The sequence below is a fragment of the Eucyclogobius newberryi genome, unplaced genomic scaffold, assembly GCF_026437365.1.
Source record: "Eucyclogobius newberryi isolate DKJ021-1_F unplaced genomic scaffold, fEucNew1.0.hap1 SCAF_4, whole genome shotgun sequence".
Taxonomy (NCBI): domain Eukaryota; kingdom Metazoa; phylum Chordata; class Actinopteri; order Gobiiformes; family Gobiidae; genus Eucyclogobius; species Eucyclogobius newberryi.
In genome coordinates this window covers 39,283,733-39,308,395 of record NW_027316056.1, presented here as the reverse complement: position 1 = coordinate 39,308,395, position 24,663 = coordinate 39,283,733, and the positions used below count along the sequence as shown (strand labels likewise).

General features: G+C 48.9%; 1 protein-coding gene across 3 annotated transcripts in view; it reads right to left on the bottom strand.

Annotated features, from left to right (window-relative positions):
• Positions 1–24,663, bottom strand: part of ttyh3b (tweety family member 3b) — a 55,160-nt gene that overhangs the window by 22,076 nt on the left and 8,421 nt on the right. For all 3 annotated transcript variants that reach the window (XM_072463322.1, XM_072463323.1, XM_072463325.1), the window contains exons 2-8: positions 11,609–11,802; positions 7,325–7,436; positions 3,335–3,555; positions 2,596–2,691; positions 2,345–2,417; positions 2,190–2,265; positions 1,493–1,548 (exon numbers count right to left, since the gene is read on the bottom strand). In XM_072463322.1, the coding sequence (XP_072319423.1) occupies positions 1,493–1,548; positions 2,190–2,265; positions 2,345–2,417; positions 2,596–2,691; positions 3,335–3,555; positions 7,325–7,436; positions 11,609–11,802 (828 nt within the window). The remainder of the gene's footprint in view (positions 1–1,492; positions 1,549–2,189; positions 2,266–2,344; positions 2,418–2,595; positions 2,692–3,334; positions 3,556–7,324; positions 7,437–11,608; positions 11,803–24,663) is intronic.

Here is a 24,663-nt window from a genome sequence, read left to right as displayed (position 1 = left end):
CGTCTTTGGGTCACTGAAAAGCGCTATATAAATAAAAGTTATTATTGCTACTTTCAATTCCGGGGACAATTTTACAGACAGATTCATGGCTGTGCCATGGGCTCGCCCGTCTCTCCCATAGTGGCCAACCTGTACATGGAGCACTTTGAGAACAAGGCACTGGCCTCATTCTCAGGCATAGCCCCAGAACTGTGGCTTCGCTATGTCGATGATACTTTTGTAACAATCAAGAAACAAGAGCTGGAAGCCTTCTCTGATCACATCAATGCTGTGGACCCACATATCAGGTTTACAAGAGAAGACGCTAAGGAGAATCGCTTGGCCTTTCTTGATTGTTCCACGATCAGAGGAGAGGACGGGAAACTCCAAATAGAAGTATATAGGAAACCTACACACACGGACCAGTATCTGCTCTTTGGTTCCAACCACCCACTACAGCAAAAGCTGGGTGTGATCAGAACCTTACAACACAGAGCTCAAGGTGTGCCCACCAGCTCAGAGGGCAAGAAGAAAGAGGAAAAACATGTCCGAAATGCCCTCTCAGCCTGTGGTTACCCCGCTTGGGCTCTCAACAGAGTGAAGAGAACCAAGAAGCAGGACAAAAGGGAAACTGAACAGAGAAGGAAGGGTGTTTCTATCCCTTATGTGTCTGGCCTGTCGGAAAAACTGCAGAGATTTTTTAGACAACACGAAGTCCCTGTTTATTTTAAACCAGGAAACACTTTAAGACAAAAACTGGTTCACCCTAAGGACAAGTTGCCGACTCAAAAACAGAGCAATGTAGTTTATTCGATCCAATGCAGTGAAGAAAGCTGTAAAGAACGTTACATAGGTGAGACGAAACAGCCTCTACACAAGAGGCTCTATCAGCACAGAAGAAATACAAGTTCAGGACCTCAGAGTGCCGTGCATCTCCATCTTGAAGCCTCTAATCACTCGTTTGAAGACGGTGAGGTGAAGGTTTGAAGCAGGAGAAAAGATGGTTTGAAAGAGGAGTTAAAGAAGCTATTTTTGTTAAAAAAGAAAGACCTTCTCTAAACAGAAATGGAGGGCTCAGATTTAATCTTCCTGGTATCTATAATGGTATACTGAACCCCTGGAAAGGTAGAGGACCAGGACCAGGACATTTAGATGCTAATCAGGTACTCAGGGTGGTTGAGCCAGGGTCTCACAAAGACAAAGAGGATTCTAATAGGCCATTCAGATTCTGAATAGGCTCGGTAGATACAAGGGGGGAGTTTCTGTTGAAACAAACAACTCTTTCTACTTCAGGAAGGCTCCGCCCAATGGGCGGGTCTTACCACAGAACAGTATTAATATCGGAGTTCTCGATCTAAACTCTTTTATTGACAATGACTCTTGGATGAGAGTCCAAACGTCTATTTTTTTCAAACTGAGTCCAGATGACTACAACTGAAGCTTTTTCTACTACAAAAGTTATTATTATTATTATTATTATTATTATTATTATTATTATTATTATTATTATCACCTGTTGGAAAGGGTTGGTCTGGCCGGAGCTGCACCTCAGATAATACTGCAGAATATCTGGAAAAGATAGAGAGCAAAAGTCACATTTCCTCCTTCAGCCTCTGCACCAAACGGCAGTAAACGTGGGAATTACACCGTGGATACGATTACACGCTCATAATCGAGTCAGGCGCTGGAGTCAGGAAGCAGTCGTCTCCCTGACACTTCCGAGGTTGCTGCGGTAACACGATACACACTCACAGACACCACTAACCAAGAGTGAACTTCAGGAAGGACCAAAGGATTCTCAGACGTGCAGAGAATCCACCACAACAATTGGACTGGAGAGCTCTATTATTTTATCTATTTACTTTACATGTATTTCAGCAGGTCAAATGTGTGGGAACGTCCTCCCTCCATTTTTTAAATATCCATCATCCTTTTCTTTGTTAGCGCTGTCACAGGTGCATTCGACAGGTATCAATCCATTTCTTTATTTTATTTATTTAATTTATTCTATTTATTTTATTTCATTTTTAATGTATTTAATGTATTTAATGTATTCAATGTATTTAATTTATTTAATTTATTTAATTTATTTAATTTAATGTCGTTTATGTTATTTATGTATTTATTTATTCATTTAATTTATTTTTATTATTTATTGTTCCGACATTGTTTTTGGCATAATCGGCGTGTGAAAAGGGGGCGGAGCCTACCCTGGCGGATGACGGCGTTCTCCTGAGTGACCCGGGTGACGTACAGGTCCGGAGAGGCGCAGAAGTCCGACGCAGACTGCAAACACAAGAGGGCGCTAGTTAGAACCGCTCGTGCCGCGCTCGACCTGTTTGGTCGTTACCACGGAAACACTCACAGCAGCCGCGGCCAGCTCCAGACCCAAGGACCCCCAGCTGATGACCAGAGTGACCACGCCCAGGAGACACACGCTGCACCAGACCAAACGTCATGAACAGCAGAAGAAGAAAGAAAATTTCAATTTTATTTCATTTATTTAAATATTTGATACGTTTGAAATGAAGTTGATCGACAGAAACAAATATAACAAATATAACAAATATAACGCCGCATGCACAGGGGGCGCCGCGCCCACAGGGGGCGCCGTACCCGATGAGCGTTCCTCTGGAGTTCCGGATGAGGCCGAACAGCACCAGCAGACAGATGAGCACGTCGAACAGCAGGAGGCCAAGGTACCCCAGCCACCTGTGGAGAACGGGCACCAGGTGAGGAAGAGCAGAAATGTACAAATATGAGACTTTTATCTTACACATAAATCACATTATTTATAGATGAAAACATTTATGTGAGAACGACACGAGACGTTTCCTGTTCAACTGAAGCGTCTTAATACTGTAAGTCACATGTATTTAGCCTATTATTATCCCTACAGTTATTTTATTTGATGTCATTTAATGTCATTTTAACACAATTTTAATGTATCAAATGTATTCAATTTATGATCCCAGAAGTTAAAGTTAAACGTGTGTTTTCTAACTCCTGGTGGACGTCTCGTGTGCCGCCGGTCGCAGCGTCGTGAGTGTGAATCCCACAGTTTGCTGAATGTCCTTCTCTCTCTCGTCCCCATTTCACGCTGCACTGTCCTGAACAATACAGCCTGAAATATTAGAATAAACTATTTAACTATATATAACTCATACGTTCTTGCACAGTTAGAAAACAAGAAGCAGAAGCACCGTGTTCTTCTTCTGCAGAACCAGAACCACTTAGATGGACCGGTTTAATGCTATACTATGGAACCTTCTCAAGCTCCACCAGGAAAGTGGTCCTTCAGGTCTTTCCTGGTGGAGGTGGAGGTGTGGAGGGTGCGCACAGACGTAGATCTGACCTGTAGAAGTCGAAGGTCTCAGTGTTCCGGGCCAGGTCCTCCAGAGACACCTGAGTGTTGGACCAGAAGGGGATGTCCTCCATGAGCCGGAGGAGCTCGTCCAGCTGCCCCTGGAGCTTCTGCACCATGGACATGTGGTCAGGCTGGTCCTGGAACACCGTGCTCAGGAGATCCAGACTCTCCCCCACCGTCTGGTTCAAGGCCAGGCCGTTATCTGTCACCTGCAGGCAGAAGAACACTGAGGAACACTGAGGAACACTGAGGAACACTGAGGAACGCTGAGGAACGCTGAGGAACGCTGAGGAACGCTGAGGAACGCTGAGGAACGCTGAGGAACACTGAGGAACGCTGAGGAACGCTAAAGAACGCTGAGGAACACTGAGGAACACTGAGGAACACTGAGGAACACTGAGGAACGCTGAGGAAGACTGAGGAACACTGAGGAACGCTGAGGAACGCAGAGGAACACTGAGGAACACTGAGGAACACTGAGGAACGCTGAGGAACACTGAGGAACACTGAGGAACGCTGAGGAACACTGAGGAACGCAGAAGAACACTGAGGAACGCTGAGGAACACTGAGGAACGCAGAGGAACGCTGAGGAACACTGAGGAACACTGAGGAACGCAGAACACTGAAGAACACTGAGGAACACTGAGGAACACTGAGGAACACTGAGGAACGCTGAGGAACACTGAGGAACGCAGAAGAACACTGAGGAACGCTGAGGAACACTGAGGAACACTGAGGAACGCAGAAGAACACTGAAGAACACTGAGGAACGCTGAGGAACGCTGAGGAACACTGAGGAACACTGAGGGACGCAGAGGAACGCTGAGGAACGCTGAGGAATGCTGAGGAACACTGAGGAACACTGAGGAACGCTGAGGAACACTGAGGAACGCTGAGGAACACTGAGGAACACTGAGGAACGCTGAGGAACACTGAGGAACGCAGAAGAACACTGAGGAACGCTGAGGAACGCTGAGGAACGCAGAGGAACGCTGAGGAACACTGAGGAACACTGAGGAACGCAGAACACTGAAGAACACTGAGGAACACTGAGGAACACTGAGGAACACTGAGGAACGCTGAGGAACACTGAGGAACACAGAAGAACACTGAGGAACGCTGAGGAACACTGAGGAACACTGAGGAACGCAGAAGAACACTGAAGAACACTGAGGAACGCTGAGGAACGCTGAGGAACACTGAGGAACACTGAGGGACGCAGAGGAACGCTGAGGAACGCTGAGGAATGCTGAGGAACACTGAGGAACACTGAGGAACGCTGAGGAACACTGAGGAACGCTGAGGAATACTGAGGAACGCAGAGGAACACTGAGGAACGCTGAGGAACGCAGAGGAACACTGAGGAACACTGAAGAACACTGAGGAACGCTGAGGAACACTGAGGAACACTGAGGAACACTGAGGAACGCTGAGGAACACTGAGGAACGCAGAGGAACACTGAAGAACACTGAGGAACGCTGAGGAACGCTGAGGAACACTGAGGAACACTGAGGAACACTGAGGAACGCTGAGGAACACTGAGGAACACTGAGGAACGCTGAGGAACACTGAGGAACGCAGAAGAACACTGAGGAACGCTGAGGAACACTGAGGAACGCAGAGGAACGCTGAGGAACACTGAGGAACGCAGAAGAACACTGAAGAACACTGAGGAACACTGAGGAACACTGAGGAACACTGAGGAACGCTGAGGAACACTGAGGAACGCAGAAGAACACTGAGGAACGCTGAGGAACACTGAAGAACACTGAGGAACGCTGAGGAACGCTGAGGAACACTGAGGAACACTGAGGAACACTGAGGAACGCTGAGGAACGCAGAAGAACACTGAGGAACGCTGAGGAACACTGAGGAACGCAGAGGAACGCTGAGGAACACTGAGGAACACTGAGGAACGCAGAAGAACACTGAAGAACACTGAGGAACACTGAGGAACACTGAGGAACACTGAGGAACGCTGAGGAACACTGAGGAACGCAGAGGAACGCTGAGGAACACTGAGGAACACTGAGGAACGCAGAAGAACACTGAAGAACACTGAGGAACGCTGAGGAACGCTGAGGAACACTGAGGAACGCAGAAGAACACTGAGGAACACTGAAGAACACTGAGGAACACTGAGGAACACTGAGGAACACTGAGGAACACTGAAGAACGCTGAGGAACACTGAGGAACACTGAAGAACGCTGAGGAACGCTGAGGAACGCAGAAGAACACTGAGGAACACTGAGGAACACTGAGGAACACTGAGGAACACTGAAGAACGCTGAGGAACACTGAGGAACACTGAAGAACGCTGAGGAACGCTGAGGAACGCAGAAGAACACTGAGGAACGCTGAGGAACACTGAGGCACACTGAGGAACACTGAAGAACGCTGAGGAACGCTGAGGAACACTGAGGAACGCAGAAGAACACTGAGGAACGCTGAGGAACACTGAGGAACGCAGAAGAACACTGAGGAACGCTGAGGAACACTGAGGAACGCTGAGGAACACTGAAGAACGCTGAGGAACGCTGAGGAACACTGAGGAACGCAGAAGAACACTGAGGAACGCTGAGGAACACTGAGGAACGCAGAAGAACACTGAGGAACGCTGAGGAACACTGAGGAACGCTGAGGAACGCTGAGGAACGCAGAAGATCATGATGTTAATGTGTCTTCGAGTCAGACGCTCCACTCAACATCAGTCCAGTCTTTTAAGCCCCGTGTCCACCGGCCCCTGGTCCCACACGAGTTCAGGTCCCACACGAGTTCTGGTCCCACACGAGTTCTGGTCCCACACGAGTTCTGGTCCCACACGAGTTCAGGTCCCACACGAGTTCTGGTCCCACACGAGTTCTGGTCCCACACGAGTTCAGGTCCCACACGAGTTCTGGTCCCACACGAGTTCAGGTCCCACACGAGTTCTGGTCCCACACGAGTTCTGGTCCCACGCGAGTTCTGGTCCCACACGAGTTCTGGTCCTACACGAGTTCAGGTCCCACAAGAGTTCTGGTCCTACACGAGTTCAGGTCCCACAAGAGTTCTGGTCCTACACGAGTTCAGGTCCCACGCGAGTTCTGGTCCCACACGAGTTCTGGTCCTACACGAGTTCAGGTCCCACAAGAGTTCTGGTCCTACACGAGTTCAGGTCCCACAAGAGTTCTGGTCCTACACGAGTTCAGGTCCCACAAGAGTTCTGGTCCTACACGAGTTCTGGTCCCACACGAGTTCTGGTCCTACACGAGTTCAGGTCCCACAAGAGTTCTGGTCCTACACGAGTTCAGGTCCCACAAGAGTTCTGGTCCTACACGAGTTCTGGTCCTACATGAGTTCTGGTCCTACATGAGTTCTGGTCCTACCCGAGTTCTGGTCCCACACGAGTTCTGGTCCTACCCGAGTTCTGGTCCCACACGAGTTCTGGTCCCACACAAGTTCTGGTCCTACCCGAGTTCTGGTCCCACACGAGTTCTGGTCCCACACAAGTTCTGGTCCTACCCGAGTTCTGGTCCCACAAGAGTTCTGGTCCTACACGAGTTCTGGTCCTACATGAGTTCTGGTCCTACCCGAGTTCTGGTCCCACACGAGTTCTGGTCCTACCCGAGTTCTGGTCCCACACGAGTTCTGGTCCCACACAAGTTCTGGTCCTACCCGAGTTCTGGTCCCACACGAGTTCTGGTCCCACACAAGTTCTGGTCCCACACAAGTTCTTGTCCCACACGAGTTCAGGTCACAAAGCTAAAGCTCGCCGTTTGGACCGCTTGAATGGGCCGGCCCAGTTCACTTCTGACTGTAGCGATCTGCTCCGAAGTGGACCAGTGGAAACGAGCCATACGCCGACCCAGATGACCCCGGTGACCCATTGACCCCGTTGACCCCATTGACCCCATTGACCCCGTTGACCCCATTGACCCCGTTGACCCAGATGACCCCATTGACCCCGTTGACCCCGCTGACCCAGCCGACACTCACCAGTTTGTTGATCCCAGACACGGTGCGGTTGGCGTGGCGGAGCGAGTAGGCCAGGCGGTTGGCCCCGTCGCTGGACTCTCCGTTACCGTAGAAACCCACAGCGATGCCAGCGCTGCAACGAGAACACACATGACCTTTACACTGCGCACAGTCTGACCAGCAGGGGGCGCTTGGGGCGCAGTGCGGGATTCACGCGTCATTTTGAGTGTAACTTTTAAACGTTTAGATATTTGAACACGTGTCACACGGCGGCATGTTCACTACAACTCAACAAGCGCCCCCTGCAGGTCAGACCCCTGCAGGTCAGACCCCTGCAGGTCAGACCCCTGGAGGTCAGACCCCTGGAGGTCAGACCCCCCTGCAGGTCAGACCCCCCCCTGCAGGTCAGACCCCTGCAGGTCAGACCCCTGGAGGTCAGACCCCTGGAGGTCAGACCCCCCTGCAGGTCAGACCCCCCCCTGCAGGTCAGACCCCTGCAGGTCAGACCCCTGCAGGTCAGACCCCTGGAGGTCAGACCCCCCTGCAGGTCAGACCCCTGCAGGTCAGACCCCCCTGCAGGTCAGACCCCTGGAGGTCAGACCCCCCTGCAGGTCAGACCCCCCTGCAGGTCAGACCCCTGCAGGTCAGACCCCTGCAGGTCAGACCCCCCTGCAGGTCAGACCCCCCTGCAGGTCAGACCCCTGCAGGTCAGACCCCCCTGCAGGTCAGACCCCCCTGCAGGTCAGACCCCTGGAGGTCAGACCCCCCTGCAGGTCAGACCCCCCTGCAGGTCAGACCCCTGCAGGTCAGACCCCCCTGCAGGTCAGACCCCCCTGCAGGTCAGACCCTTGCAGGTCAGACACAGACCCCCCTGCAGGTCAGACCCCTGCAGGTCAGACCCCCCTGCAGGTCAGACCCCTGCAGGTCCGATCCCTGCAGGTCAGATCCCTGCAGGTCAGACCCCTGCAGGTCCGACCCCTGCAGGTCCGACCCCTGCAGGTCAGACCCCTGCAGGTCAGACCCCCCTGCAGGTCAGACCACTGCAGGTCAGACCCCTGCAGGTCAGACCCCTGCAGGTCAGACCCCTGCAGGTCCGACCCCTGCAGGTCAGACCCCTGCAGGTCCGAGCCCTGCAGGTCAGACCCCTGAAGGTCAGACCCCTGCAGGTCATACCCCTGCAGGTCAGACCCCTGCCGGTCAGACCACTGCAGGTCAGACCCCTGCAGATCAGACCCCTGCAGGTCAGACCCCTGCAGGTCCGACCCCTGCAGGTCAGACCCCTGCAGGTCAGACCCCTGCAGGTCCGAGCCCTGCAGGTCAGACCCCTGCAGGTCAGACCCCTGCAGGTCATACCCCTGCAGGTCAGACCCCTGCAGGTCATACCCCTGCAGGTCAGACCCCCCTGCAGGTCAGACCCCCCTGCAGGTCAGACCCTTGCAGGTCAGACACAGACCCCTGCAGGTCAGACCCCTGCAGGTCCGACCCCTGCAGGTCAGACCCCTGCAGGTCCGAGCCCTGCAGGTCAGACCCCTGCAGGTCAGACCCCTGCAGGTCATACCCCTGCAGGTCAGACCCCTGCCGGTCAGACCACTGCAGGTCAGACCCCTGCAGATCAGACCCCTGCAGGTCAGAGCCCTGCAGGTCAGACCCCTGCAGGTCAGACCCCTGCAGGTCATACCCCTGCAGGTCAGACGCCTGCCGGTCAGACCACTGCAGGTCAGACCCCTGCAGGTCCGACCCCTGCAGGTCAGACCCCCCTGCAGGTCAGACCCCCCTGCAGGTCAGACCCCTGGAGGTCAGACCCCCCTGCAGGTCAGACCCCCCTGCAGGTCAGACCCCTGCAGGTCAGACCCCCCTGCAGGTCAGACCCCCCTGCAGGTCAGACCCTTGCAGGTCAGACACAGACCCCCCTGCAGGTCAGACCCCTGCAGGTCAGACCCCCCTGCAGGTCAGACCCCTGCAGGTCCGATCCCTGCAGGTCAGATCCCTGCAGGTCAGACCCCTGCAGGTCCGACCCCCCTGCAGGTCAGACCACTGCAGGTCAGACCCCTGCAGGTCAGACCCCTGCAGGTCAGACCCCTGCAGGTCCGACCCCTGCAGGTCAGACCCCTGCAGGTCCGAGCCCTGCAGGTCAGACCCCTGCAGGTCAGACCCCTGCAGGTCAGATCCCTGCAGGTCAGACCCCTGCAGGTCAGACCCCCCTGCAGGTCAGATCCCTGCAGGTCAGACCCCCCTGCAGGTCAGATCCCTGCAGGTCAGACCGGTCAGTGCACGAAAACACAGTTAAAATGAAAATGTATCACAGAAGAGCACATTCTGTATGTTTAAATTGTCACTTCCTGTTTGTAATAAAGTACGAAATTACCCAGCAAACCAGGTCTAAACCAGGACTAAACCAGGACTAAACCAGGACTAAACCAGCTCTAAACCAGGACTAATTCAGGACTAAACCAGGTCTAAACCAGGACTAAACCAGGTCTAAACCAGGACTAAACCAGGACTAAACCAGGACTAAACCAGCTCTAAACCAGGACTAAACCAGGACTAAACCAGGACAAAAGCAGGACTAAAGCAGGACTAAACCAGGACTAAACCAGGACTAAACCAGCTCTAAACCAGGACTAAACCAGGACTAAACCAGGTCTAAACCAGGACTAAACCAGGTCTAAACCAGGACTAAACCAGGACTAAACCAGCTCTAAACCAGGACTAATTCAGGACTAAACCAGGTCTAAACCAGGACTAAACCAGGTCTAAACCAGGACTAAACCAGGACTAAACCAGGACTAAACCAGCTCTAAACCAGGACTAAACCAGGACTAAACCAGGACAAAAGCAGGACTAAAGCAGGACTAAACCAGGACTAAACCAGGACTAAACCAGCTCTAAACCAGGACTAAACCAGGACTAAACCAGGTCTAAACCAGGACTAAACCAGGTCTAAACCAGGACTAAACCAGGACTAAACCAGGACTAAACCAGGACTAAACCAGCTCTAAACCAGGACTAAACTAGGTCTAAACCAGGTCTAAACCAGGACTAAACCAGGACTAAACCAGGACTAAACCAGGACTAAACCAGCTCTAAACCAGGACTAAACCAGGACTAAACCAGGACAAAAGCAGGACTAAACCAGGACTAAACCTGGACTAAACCAGGACTAAACCAAGACTAAACTAGGTCTAAACCAGGTCTAAACCAGGACTAAACCAGGACTAAACCAGGACTAAACCAGGACTAAACCAGCTCTAAACCAGGACTAAACCAGGACTAAACCAGGACAAAAGCAGGACTAAACCAGGACTAAACCAGGACTAAACCAGGACTAAACCAAGACTAAACCAGGACTAAACCAGGTCTAAACCAGGACTAAACCAGGACTAAACCAGGACTAAACCAGGTCTAAACCAGGTCTAAACCAGGTCTAAACCAGGTCTAAACCAGGACTAAACCAGGACTAAACCAGGTCTAAACCAGGACTAAACCAGGACTAAACTCAGCCTGGTCCACACGCACTTGGAGAACCACATGTTCAGTCAGACTGAGATGCTTCTCGCACAGACTTGTCACGCGCATGGCGACAGGAGGATTCAGCTCTGCTCCTATCGTCATGGCAACCGCTCAAGGCCCACGAGATGGCCGAGCGTGTGCGGGATGTGTTTGTGTTCGCTACGCTAAAGCAGAGGCATTTAAAAGAGAACACACGGATCAGGCTTGGAGCTCGGGTGGAGGTGGAGATGATGGACTCATGTGTTCAAGGACAAAGATGGTGCAGTATTTGTTGTTTGTTGTTTGTTGTTTGTTGTAACTTTACTTTGGCGTCACATGTTTTAGAACTACAAAAAACTGTACTTCATGTCACTCTGGCTTTTCCCATGTCAAGCAACAATGAAATGTCCCCATGTGTGGACAATAAAGGAATATCTTAACTTTTCTTATAATTAGAGAGACAAGCTAATGCTAGCTTAGCTCTGATATGCTAATGCAGCCACGCAGTTGTAAGGATCGTGATTTGAGCCAGAAAGGCTCGGCTCCTCCCCCTCGGCCCCTCCTCCCCCTCGGGTCCCCCCCTCGGCTCCCCCCCCTCGGCTCCCCCCCTCGGCTCCTCCCCCCTCAGCTCCTCCCCCTCGCCCCCCCCTCGGCTCCTCCCCCTCGGCTCCTCCCCCTCAACTCTTCCCCCTCGGCTCCTCCCCCTCGCCCCCCCTCGGCTCCTCCCCGCTCAGCTCCTCCCCCTCACCCCCCTTGGCTCCTCCCCCCTCAGCTCCTCCCCCTCGCCCCCCTCGGCCCCTCCCCCTCGGCTCTCACCTGCAGACCAGCGTGGCGATGATGACGCACCAGGCCGTGCAGCAGCAGTCGGCGCTGGGCTGCGACCCGCCGTGCGAGTGGGCGGCGTCCTGGCTCTTCCTCCGCCGACAGCAGAGCCAGAAGGAGTAGAAGAGCAGGAAGAGCAGGTCCAGAGCCAGGGCCAGGAGCGCGGTGGCCCCCAGGAGCAGCACCGACTGTAGGCGCAGAACATTACAACATTAGACTCCGGAAATGACTTTAGTGCGACAAAATGGATCTAAACTATTCATATTGGAGCTTGTGATCAGCCCAAGTGTTCATGGTCCCGTTTAAGGCTTTGATTTTCTGTTTTTTGTATGTTTTTATAATAGTTTTTAAATGTATAAATTAAACAAAAAGAACACAGAACATGACACACACACAGAGAATAAAATAAACACATGTTAACAAAAGACAGCACATGCAGACTTAAATGTGCCATCAGGTTTGTCAAATATGTCCAATTTCATTTTTCAAAATTAAAAAAACACAAAAACAAACACGACAGGAGCAGAATAAAAACAGCACAGAGTTGAAACTGTCTTCACAATCACCGCAGAGTCCATATTTATCTGATAATTTGACTTTTATTTGAGTATTTCCTCCTGTTTTCTCGACCTCAGAGCCGTGTCACAGGCGGAATATGACATCACAAATCGACGAGATTCAGAACGGAGTGTTTTTGACGCTCGGAAGGGAGAGGACTCATCAGACTGTGAGTGAAGCTGAACATAAGTCTTAAGTAAGTGTTTTTAATGCACAAGTATAAGTATGTGTGTGTGTTGCATATTACTACAGCCGTACATTCCTTTGGCCATAATCGCTTTAACAGACGTTTTGGACATTTCATGATCCAACAAAACCTTCCTCTGGTTTGTCAGATCTAAACCTCGTGTTTACTTTACCAAAGCAGACCTTGTGTCAGCCGAGAGCATTATCCAGTGTTTGTCTTAAAAATATATATCATTATGAGTTTAAAAGCATCAGGCCTCATTGAGACGTTGCTGAATCGAAATTTGAATATCGAGTTCATCGTTTATCGCCCAAAAAACTACAAAAACAGCAGATTATCAGTTAAAATGGACAAAGTTATGTTAAAACGCTGCCGTCTCTTCATCCTCAGAGTCTCACCTGTCGATCTCGGGTGCTAAGCCTGTATTTCAGTCGGCTTATTGAAGTGGACTGAACCGAAGCCTTGACCTTTGGCCCCTGATGTTTTACGGCGCTCGCTTTGATCACCTCTTTATTTCCATCGCTCGTGTAATGACCCACTTCCTCCCGCGCTCGCTTTATCGCAGCGACTCGGACGGTCGCAGATCTTAACCGTAAGTCTCAGGGCAGAAGGATTGAAACCATAAAAAGTGATGTTTAGCTCAGATTTCTCCATCTGTTCCAGAAATAACCCTTTAAAAATGTACTTTTTAGAACTGTTAAATGTGGTGTTTTGTTGATCTTTGATCAACAAAGACAATTTGTTAGATTTTCTGGTGAATTTTGTGCATATATTCTTGATTAAAGAGAATGATACCGTGAATACTATAGACCTTATAAAAAGTTATTTTCATTAATCAACATTAATTTCTATTTAATTTACATTTGTTTGGGGAATTTGTATTTTGATATTGATTTGAGGGTTTGTTTATATTGTGTTGTACTTCTTTTATTTTGGTACATTTATCCTGCTGCATATGTATATTTAGGTACTTCCTGTTTGAGTTGTTTCCGTACAGCGCTTTTGATCGACGCACAGGAAGTAAAAACAGGTGAAAATAAAGACGCTGCTAAACACCGTCCTGCCGTGTGCGTGTGTTTTAGCAAGGGAAACAGCAGAAAACATACTACATCTTAACTCTCCACTGTAACTGCCACGCCCACGCCCACGGCCTTCAGAGACGGGCGAGGTCAAGAGGGTGACCAAAGCGACAGCAGCAGAGGGACTCTTGATGTCTGCGACACGGGGATTACGCCTTCTAATCCCAGCGTCCCGAGCTCCTCCACCTTCTCCGCCCGCGCACAGATTAGCGTCCTGACACACCATCGGCGCAGATTAGCCAGTGTGGGGCGGGGGGGGGGGGGGGGGGGGGGGGGGGCTTTGGGAAGGCGGGGCACACTGATCTACTTTCAGCCGCGTGCCAGCTGACAGGACGCATCGCTTCCACCTCACTGGGACTGTCCTCGCCCGGGTCGCACGGCAGGGATGTGCTCGGTCGCCGCAGCTTCCCCCCCCCAGCGCCTCGTGACCAGAGGGTTGTTCTGACCTGGGTCACGGGGTCAAAGGGCGACCGCGATACACGACAGAGGAGTCTGCTGTCCATCACTTCTGATTCAAATGTGGCTGTTTTCATACTCCAGTGTGACTTATATGTGTTTTTTTCTCTCTATTATGCATTTTTTGGCTGGTGCGACTTATACCCCAGAAAATACAGTAATAACACTAATCTGACATTATTCTTTATATAGTTTAACATTAAGGCACACGCTGCTTCACCTTATGCACTTAGTAGTTTTATACAATACAATAATGCAATAATAGATGTATTGTCTAGCAGCATGAAATGGGGCTGAGAGTGGAGAGAGACATGCAGTAAATTGTCTTTGTTGAACTACGACCGGCACAAACGTCAAATGAAACGCACCGATTTGAATCATGAAAACAGTGAATATGTCAAACAATAATTCATAGTTTCCTTCCTCAAAACAAGCGACACAATGGTTTTTATCATCGATACTACAGGACACAAATACTACAGGACACAAATACTACAGGACACAAATACTACAGGACACAAATACTACAGGACACAAATACTACAGGACACAAATACTGCAGGACACAAATACTACAGGACACAAATACTGCAGCACACAAATACTGCAGGACACAAATACTGCAGGACACAAATACTGCAGGACACAAATACTACAGGACACAAATACTGCAGGACACAAATACTGCAGGACACAAATACTGCAGGACACCAATACTGCAGGACACAAATACTGCAGGACACCAATACTGCAGGACACAAATACTACAGGACACAAATACTGCAGGACACAAATACTACAGGACACAAATACTGCAGGACACAAATACTACAGGACACAAATACTGCAGGACACAAATACTACAGGACACAAATACTACAGGACACAAATACTACAGGACACAAATACTGCAGGACACAAATACTGCAGGACACAAATACTGAAGGACACAAATAATGCAGGACACAAATACTACAGGACACAAATACTGTATCACCAGATTTAGAGTTTTATCCAAAGCTGTGCCCATGAGATGTTCACAATAAATGACATTATACTGTATATTTTCGATGGCGTCTGTCCAAACTGTGGAGGGTTATGATTATGGCATTCGTTATTATTTATGCCTTTATTGGCATTATAAACGTGTTTATTGACCACAGCAAAAAGGGGAGGAGACAGAGTGAGAGTTTTGGGGGCGACTAATCCATTCATCCTGCTTTTCCTCCTCGTTACGTCTTTATTATCTTTATTATCTTCTGTCCAACTATTCCATGCAAAGAGAAAAGAAACATAAACGCATCACACTTTCTGGTTTGAATATAACTTATTTTTTTGACTGAATACTTTGGTGTTGTCTCCAGTTTACGTTGTATGTACATAAGTGCAGATGATGTAAAAAGGGTGAAAAGCCCGTTCTGTTCCGTCGGGTCGTGAGGACGAGCAGCAGTTCAACTCTTCAGAAGTCCACACGTGTCGTTTCTCCAGATGCAGGAAACGGGCTCAAGTTTCGACTCCGGGAGAAAAAAAGAGGGACAAAGTCGGAATGGGCAATGAGGCCGAGGACAAGGGTGCAGGCCAAGGGACGGAGGGACGCTGGGAACCCGAGGGAGAGGAAGCGGCGCCCGGAGAATACAGATGAAGAGGGCCATTCAAAGTCCAAACGTTCACACCGAGCTGCAGCGCGACAGGGCCAGGACGACAGGGCCAGGGCGAGACAGGGCCAGGACGACAGGGCCAGGACGACAGGGCCAGGACGAGACAGGGCCAGGACGAGACAGGGCTAGGACGATACAGGACCAGGACAAGACAGGGCCAGGACGACAGGGCCAGGACGAGACAGGGCCAGGACGACAGGGCCAGGACGAGACAGGGCCAGGACGAGACAGGGCCAGGACGACAGGGCCAGGACGACAGGGCCAGGACGAGACAGGGCCAGGACGAGGACGATGAGGTTCAGACGGATACAAAGAAAGAACACGTATGATGCAGGTGTAAAAGAACATGTATGATGCACGTGTGAAAGAACACGTATGATGCACATGAGAAAGAACACGTATGATGCACATGTGAAAGAACACGTATGATGCACATGTGAAAGAACACATATGATGCACGGGTGAAAGAACAAGTATGATGCACATGTGAAAGGACATGTATGATGCACATGAGAAAGAACACGTATGATGCACGTGTGAAAGAACACGTATGATGCACATGAGAAAGAACACGTATGATGCACATGTGAAAGAACACGTATGATGCACATGTGAAAGAACACATATGATGCACGGGTGAAAGAACAAGTATGATGCACGTGTGAAAGAACACGTATGATGCACATGTGAAAGAACACGTATGATGCACGTGTGAAAGAACACGTATGATGCACGGGTGAAAGAACACGTATGATGCACGTGTGAAAGGACATGTATGATGCACATGTGAAAGAACACGTATGATGCACGTGTGAAAGGACACGTATGATGCACGTGTGAAAGGACATGTATGATGCACGTGTGAAAAGACACGTATGATGCACGGGTGAAAGAACACGTATGATGCACGTGTGAAAGGACACGTATGATGCACATGTGAAAGAACACGTATGATGCACGTGTGAAAGAACACGTATGATGCACGTGTGAAAGAACACGTATGATGCACATGTGAAAGAACACGTATGATGCACATGCATCACGTATGATGCACGAGACAGGGCCAGGACGACAGGGCCAGGACGAGACAGGGCCAGGACGAGACAGGGCCAGGACGACAGGGCCAGGACGACAGGGCCAGGACGAGACAGGGCCAGGACGAGGACGATGAGGTTCAGACGGATACAAAGAAAGAACACGTATGATGCAGGTGTAAAAGAACATGTATGATGCACGTGTGAAAGAACACGTATGATGCACATGAGAAAGAACACGTATGATGCACATGTGAAAGAACACGTATGATGCACATGTGAAAGAACACATATGATGCACGGGTGAAAGAACAAGTATGATGCACATGTGAAAGGACATGTATGATGCACATGAGAAAGAACACGTATGATGCACGTGTGAAAGAACACGTATGATGCACATGAGAAAGAACACGTATGATGCACATGTGAAAGAACACGTATGATGCACATGTGAAAGAACACATATGATGCACGGGTGAAAGAACAAGTATGATGCACGTGTGAAAGAACACGTATGATGCACATGTGAAAGAACACGTATGATGCACGTGTGAAAGAACACGTATGATGCACGGGTGAAAGAACACGTATGATGCACGTGTGAAAGGACATGTATGATGCACATGTGAAAGAACACGTATGATGCACGTGTGAAAGGACACGTATGATGCACGTGTGAAAGGACATGTATGATGCACGTGTGAAAAGACACGTATGATGCACGGGTGAAAGAACACGTATGATGCACGTGTGAAAGGACACGTATGATGCACATGTGAAAGAACACGTATGATGCACGTGTGAAAGAACACGTATGATGCACGTGTGAAAGAACACGTATGATGCACATGTGAAAGAACACGTATGATGCACATGAGAAAGAACACGTATGATGCACATGAGAAAGAACACGTATGATGCACGTGTGAAAGGACACGTATGATGCACGTGTGAAAGGACACGTATGATGCACGTGTGAAAGAACACGTATGATGCACGTGTGAAAGGACACGTATGATGCACATGTGAAAGAACACGTATGATGCACGGGTGAAAGAACACGTATGATGCACGTGTGAAAGGACACGTATGATGCACATGTGAAAGAACACGTATGATGCACATGAGAAAGAACACGTATGATGCACGTGTGAAAGAACACGTATGATGCACGTGTGAAAGAACACGTATGATGCACGTGTGAAAGAACACGTATGATGCACATGAGAAAGAACACGTATGATGCACATGAGAAAGAACACGTATGATGCACGTGTGAAAGGACGCGTATGATGCACGTGTGAAAGAACACGTATGATGCACGTGTGAAAGGACACGTATGATGCACATGTGAAAGAACACGTATGATGCACGGGTGAAAGAACACGTATGATGCACATGTGAAAGAACACGTATGATGCACATGTGAAAGAACACGTATGATGCACGTGTGAAAGAACACGTATGATGCACGTGTGAAAGAACACGTATGATGCACATGTGAAAGAACACGTATGATGCACATGAGAAAGAACACGTATGATGCACGTGTGAAAGGACACATATGATGCACGTGTGAAAGAACACGTATGATGCACGTGTGAAAGAACACGTGTGATGCACATGAGAAAGAACACGTATGATGCACATGTGAAAGAACACGTATGATGCACATGAGAAAGAACACGTATGATGCACATGTGAAAGAACATGTATGATGCAAGTGTGAAAGAACACGTGTGATGCACATGAGAAAGAACACGTATGATGCACATGTGAAAGAACACGTATGATGCACGTGTGAAAGAACACGTATGATGCACGTGTGAAAGAACACGTGTGATGCACATGTGAAAGAACACGTATGACACGTATGATGCACGTGTGAAAGGACACGTATGATGCACGTGTGAAAGAACACGTATGATGCACGTGTGAAAGAACACGTGTGATGCACATGTGAAAGAACACGTATGATGCACATGTGAAAGAACACGTATGATGCACATGAGAAAGAACACGTATGATGCACATGTGAAAGAACATGTATGATGCAAGTGTGAAAGAACACGTGTGATGCACATGAGAAAGAACACGTATGATGCACATGTGAAAGAACACGTATGATGCACATGAGAAAGAACACGTATGATGCACGTGTGAAAGAACACGTATGATGCACGTGTGAAAGAACATGTATGATGCAAGTGTGAAAGAACACGTATGATGCACACGTGAAAGAACACGTATGATGCACATGAGAAAGAACACGTATGATGCACGTGTGAATGAACACGTATGATGCACGTGTGAAAGAACACGTATGATGCACATGTGAAAGAACACGTATGATGCACGGGTGAAAGAACACGTATGATGCACATGAGAAAGAACACGTATGATGCATGTGTGAAAGAACACGTATGATGCACGTGTGAAAGAACACGTATGATGCACATGTGAAAGAACACGTATGATGCACATGAGAAAGAACACGTATGATGCACGTGTGAAAGAACACGTATGACACGTATGATGCACGTGTGAAAGGACACGTATGATGCACGTGTGAAAGAACACGTATGATGCACGTGTGAAAGAACACGTGTGATGCACGTGTGAAAGAACACGTATGATGCACGTGTGAAAGAACACGTATGATGCACGTGTGAAAGAACACGTATGATGCACGTGTGAAAGAACACGTATGATGCACATGAGAAAGAACACGTATGATGCACATGTGAAAGAACACGTATGATGCACATGAGAAAGAACACGTATGATGCACGGGTGAAAGAACACGTATGATGCACGTGTGAAAGAACATGTATGATGCACGTGTGAAAGGACACGTATGATGCACGTGTGAAAGAACACGTATGATGCACGTGTGAAAGGACACGTATGATGCGCACGTGTGAAAGAACACGTATGATGCACGTGTGAAAGAACACATATGATGCACGTGTGAAAGAACACGTATGATGCACATGAGAAAGAACACGTGTGATGCACGGGTGAAAGAACACGTATGATGCACGTGTGAAAGAACACGTGTGATGCACGTGTGAAAGAACACGTATGATGCACGTGTGAAAGAACACGTATGACACGTATGATGCACGTGTGAAAGGACACGTATGATGCACGTGTGAAAGAACACGTATGATGCACGTGTGAAAGAACACGTGTGATGCACGTGTGAAAGAACACGTATGATGCACGTGTGAAAGAACACGTATGATGCACGTGTGAAAGAACACGTATGATGCACGTGTGAAAGAACACGTATGATGCACATGAGAAAGAACACGTATGATGCACATGTGAAAGAACACGTATGATGCACATGAGAAAGAACACGTATGATGCACGGGTGAAAGAACACGTATGATGCACGTGTGAAAGAACATGTATGATGCACGTGTGAAAGGACACGTATGATGCACGTGTGAAAGAACACGTATGATGCACGTGTGAAAGGACACGTATGATGCGCACGTGTGAAAGAACACGTATGATGCACGTGTGAAAGAACACATATGATGCACGTGTGAAAGAACACGTATGATGCACATGAGAAAGAACACGTGTGATGCACGGGTGAAAGAACACGTATGATGCACGTGTGAAAGAACACGTGTGATGCACGTGTGAAAGAACACGTATGATGCACGTGTGAAAGAACACGTGTGATGCACGTGTGAAAGAACACGTGTGATTCATGTGTGAAAGAACACGTGTGATGCACGTGTGAAAGAACACGTATGATGCACGTGTGAAAGAACACGTGTGATGCACGTGTGAAAGAACACGTGTGATTCATGTGTGAAAGAACACGTATGATGCACGTGTGAAAGAACACGTATGATGCACGTGTGAAAGAACACGTGTGATGCACGTGTGAAAGAACACGTATGATGCACATGTGAAAGAACACGTATGACACGTATGATGCACGTGTGAAAGGACACGTATGATGCACGTGTGAAAGGACACGTATGATGCACGTGTGAAAGAACACGTATGATGCACGTGTGAAAGAACACGTGTGATGCACGTGTGAAAGAACACGTATGATGCACATGAGAAAGAACACGTATGATGCACATGTGAAAGAACACGTATGATGCACGGGTGAAAGAACACGTATGATGCACGTGTGAAAGGACACGTATGATGCACATGTGAAAGAACACGTATGATGCACGTGTGAAAGAACACGTGTGATGCACATGAGAAAGAACACGTATGATGCACATGTGAAAGAACACGTATGATGCACATGAGAAAGAACACGTATGATGCACATGAGAAAGAACACGTATGATGCACATGAGAAAGAACACGTATAATGCACATGAGAAAGAACACGTATGATGCACATGTGAAAGAACACGTATGATGCACATGTGAAAGAACACGTATGATGCACATGAGAAAGAACACGTATGATGCACATGTGAAAGAACACGTATGATGCACATGTGAAAGAACACGTATGATGCACGAAAAAACCACACACAGGGTTTGGTGTTAGCGCTCCATCTTCTGGCAGCAGAGGGAACTACCAGGAGGATACACACATGCTAGCTTCAACATGCTAAAGAACATGAATCATTATTGTGCTAATCGGTTCAACTCTTTCAATAATCGATAAACTGTTTAGATTGTGAGTTTATTTGAATGTCTCTCTGTCTTCTCAGCGCGAGTCTGTGAAACATGAAACCTCGTCACAGATGAAGTTCTATCGAAGGGAAAACTGTGGCATCAAAAAGAAAGTAGTTTTGGATAAGGATAAATTGGTCAAATGCAAATACAAGAATCTTACTGTCAAAGTGGCTTGTGAGTTACTGTGGCCTGTCGCTTACGTTGTTGTGTTTTTGTGTTGTTGTGCGGTTGTTGTGTTGTTGTGCGGTTGTTGTGTTGTTGTGCGGTTGTGTTGTTGTGCGGTTGTGTTGTTGTGTTGTTGTGTTGTTGTGCGGTTGTGCTGTTGTGTTGTTGTGCGGTTGTGTTGTTGTGTTGTTGTGCGGTTGTGTTGTTGTGTTGTTGTGCGGTTGTGTTGTTGTGTTGTTGTGTTGTTGTGTTGTTGTGTTGTGCAGTCACACTGGGGGCTTGTGTGTGTCCGGGCCCTCGACTGGACGAGTGGACGCCGCATGAAAGACCCCGAGACGGACGAACCGATCCAAGACGGCTTCAGAAGAGCGCATTCTTCTACGGCCCCCCTCCGCCTCCCCCCTCCGCCTCCCCCCTCCGCCTCCCCCCTCCCCCTCCGCCTCCCACGACCCGTACTAGTCTAGCCACAATGGATGAGCTCTCTAAATAGGGCCCCTCTGTTCACACACTCACACACACACACGGCCCAAGAGCCTCAGGGGGGCCCGTGACCTCACCTCACAAACAACGCTAAGTGCTAAATACTCACTGACACAGAAAGTACACTCACACACACACACACACACAGACACACACACACACACACACTGTACACTCACACACTCACACACACACACACACTGTACACTCACACACACACACACATACACTGTACACACACACACACACACACTGTACACTCACACACTCACACACACACACACACACACTGTACACTCACACACACACACACATACACTGTACACACACACTCACACACACACACAGACACACACACACACACACACACACTGTACACTCACACACACACACACATACACTGTACACACACACTCACACACACACACAGACACACACACACACACACACACACTGTACACTCACACACACACACACATACACTGTACACTCACACACTCACACACACACAGAGTTCGTACAGTATCCAGGAGGTTCTACAGCACATGGGCCGTTTGAAAGAGCAGGAGGCGTTTCCGGGGCCAATTCCATCAAATTTCCCCCCAAAAAGCTCTGATTCTAAATGTCTTGTGGGACACGCTCCGTCGGCTCATTTCCTGTGAACATTGTTCCATCTGTTTTTCATGTCGCCTTCGAAGAAACTGCTGAATTATCATCTTTTCACTGCTTCGCATAAAAACGTAAGAGGAAAAGGCTCCGAATCACCACCGAGGCACCAGGGGGCAGTAAAGGGCCGTTTGGAGCCGTTATTGCTGAAGAGTTGCATAAAACGATGTCTTTGGCTTTAAACTGCCGCTCGGCCCCAAATATCGGCCCAAATATTTCTAGTTTGCACAGAGTCCAAAAGAGCGACGAAAAAATGCCAAGGTCATAAAATACACACGTATCATAGACAACGCTGGCAAAATATGTGTATATCCCGAAATGTCTTTAAAATCTGCACTGAAGCCCAAATCACAACCACAGTACTTTTCACAGTACTTTTCACAGTACTTTTCACAGTACTTTTCACAGTACTTTTCAAAGTACTTTTCACAGTACTTTTCAAAGTACTTTTCACAGTATAGTACTTTTCACAGTACTTTTCACAATACTTTTCAAAGTACTTTTCACAGTACTTTTCACAGTACTTTGGCCATTTTGATAACTGACACATCTTTAGAGCTTTATTTCTTTACATTCTTCAAACGTGCGGCCCGTGGGCCAACTCCGGACCGCCAAGCAATACACTCTGGCCCGTTGTGTCCTTCCCTCTGCAGCCTGCTCACGCTCACAGCTTAAAGCGCCCCCTACAGGCCGGACGACTCATTGAACTAAAATACAGTTAAGATTCATATTCATATATTTTGAATTTAACAAAAAAATATTTCCCATCAAACACTGGGAAAAACTCATCTAATGTCACCATTTATTTATTATTTGACAAATACAAATATATGAGAGCGACTTTATTTTGTTGAATCAATGTTTAAAGGGTCAAAAAAGTTGTTTCTTTGAGTGACTGGAATGAGTGGCCCTGGTGTGATGTCACTTCCTGTCCCTGGTGTGATGTCACTTCCTGTCATTTTCTACAGGTTTTTCAGCGTTTTCTCCACAAATACCTGCTTGATTGGGGTAAAACTATCACTTTTATGTACAACAGATAAAGTCAAAATAAGAAAACTGTAGAAAAAACCTGTCACACGTCATTTTAAGAGAAACATTTGGCGGTCTGACTGAGTGCGAGTCCTTTGGGGGTGTGTCCTGTGGAGGCGTGTCCTGTGGGGGTGTGTCCTGTGGAGGCGTGTCCTGTGGGGGTGTGTCCTGTGGAGGCGTGTCCTGTGGGGGCGTGTCCTGTGGAGGCATGTCCTGTGGAGGCATGTCCTGTGGAGGCGTGTCCTGTGGGGGTGTGTCCTGTGGAGGCGTGTCCTGTGGGGGCGTGTCCTGTGGGGGCGTGTCCTGTGGAGGCGTTTCCTGTGGGGGCGTGTCCTGTGGGAGCGTGTCTTGTGGGGGCGTGTCCTGTGGGGGTGTGTCCTGTGGAGGCGTGTCCTGTGGGGGCATGTCCTGTGGAGGCGTGTCCTGTGGGAGCGTGTCCTATGGGGGCGTGTCCTGTGGAGGCATGTCCTGTGGAGGCGTGTCCTGTGGGGGCGTGTCCTGTGGGAGCGTGTCCTGTGGGGGCGTGTCGTGTGGGGGCGTGTCCTGTGGGGGCGTGTCCTGTGGGGGTGTGTCCTGTGGAGGCGTGTCCTGTGGGGGCATGTCCTGTGGAGGCGTGTCCTGTGGGGGCGTGTCCTGTGGGAGCGTGTCCTGTGGGGGCGTGTCCTGTGGGGGGCGTGTCCTGTGGGGGCATGTCCTGTGGAGGCGTGTCCTGTAGGGGCGTGTCCTGTGGGAGCGTGTCCTGTGGGGGCGTGTCCTGTGGGGGGCGTGTCCTGTGGTGCCACTGCGGCTTTGAGCTGGGCGACATAGAAACGCTCCGCTCTGCTCAGCCATGTCAGGATGTAACGAGTCTAAAGAGCCTAAAGAGCCTAAAGAGCCTAAAGAGCCTAAAGAGCCTAAAGAGTCTAAAGAGCCTAAAGAGCCTAAAGAGTCTAAAGAGCCTAAAGAGTCTAAAGAGTCTAAAGAGCCTAAAGAGCCTAAAGAGTCTAAAGAGTCTAAAGAGCCTAAAGAGTCTAAAGAGCCTAAAGAGCCTAAAGAGCCTAAAGAGCCTAAAGAGTCTAAA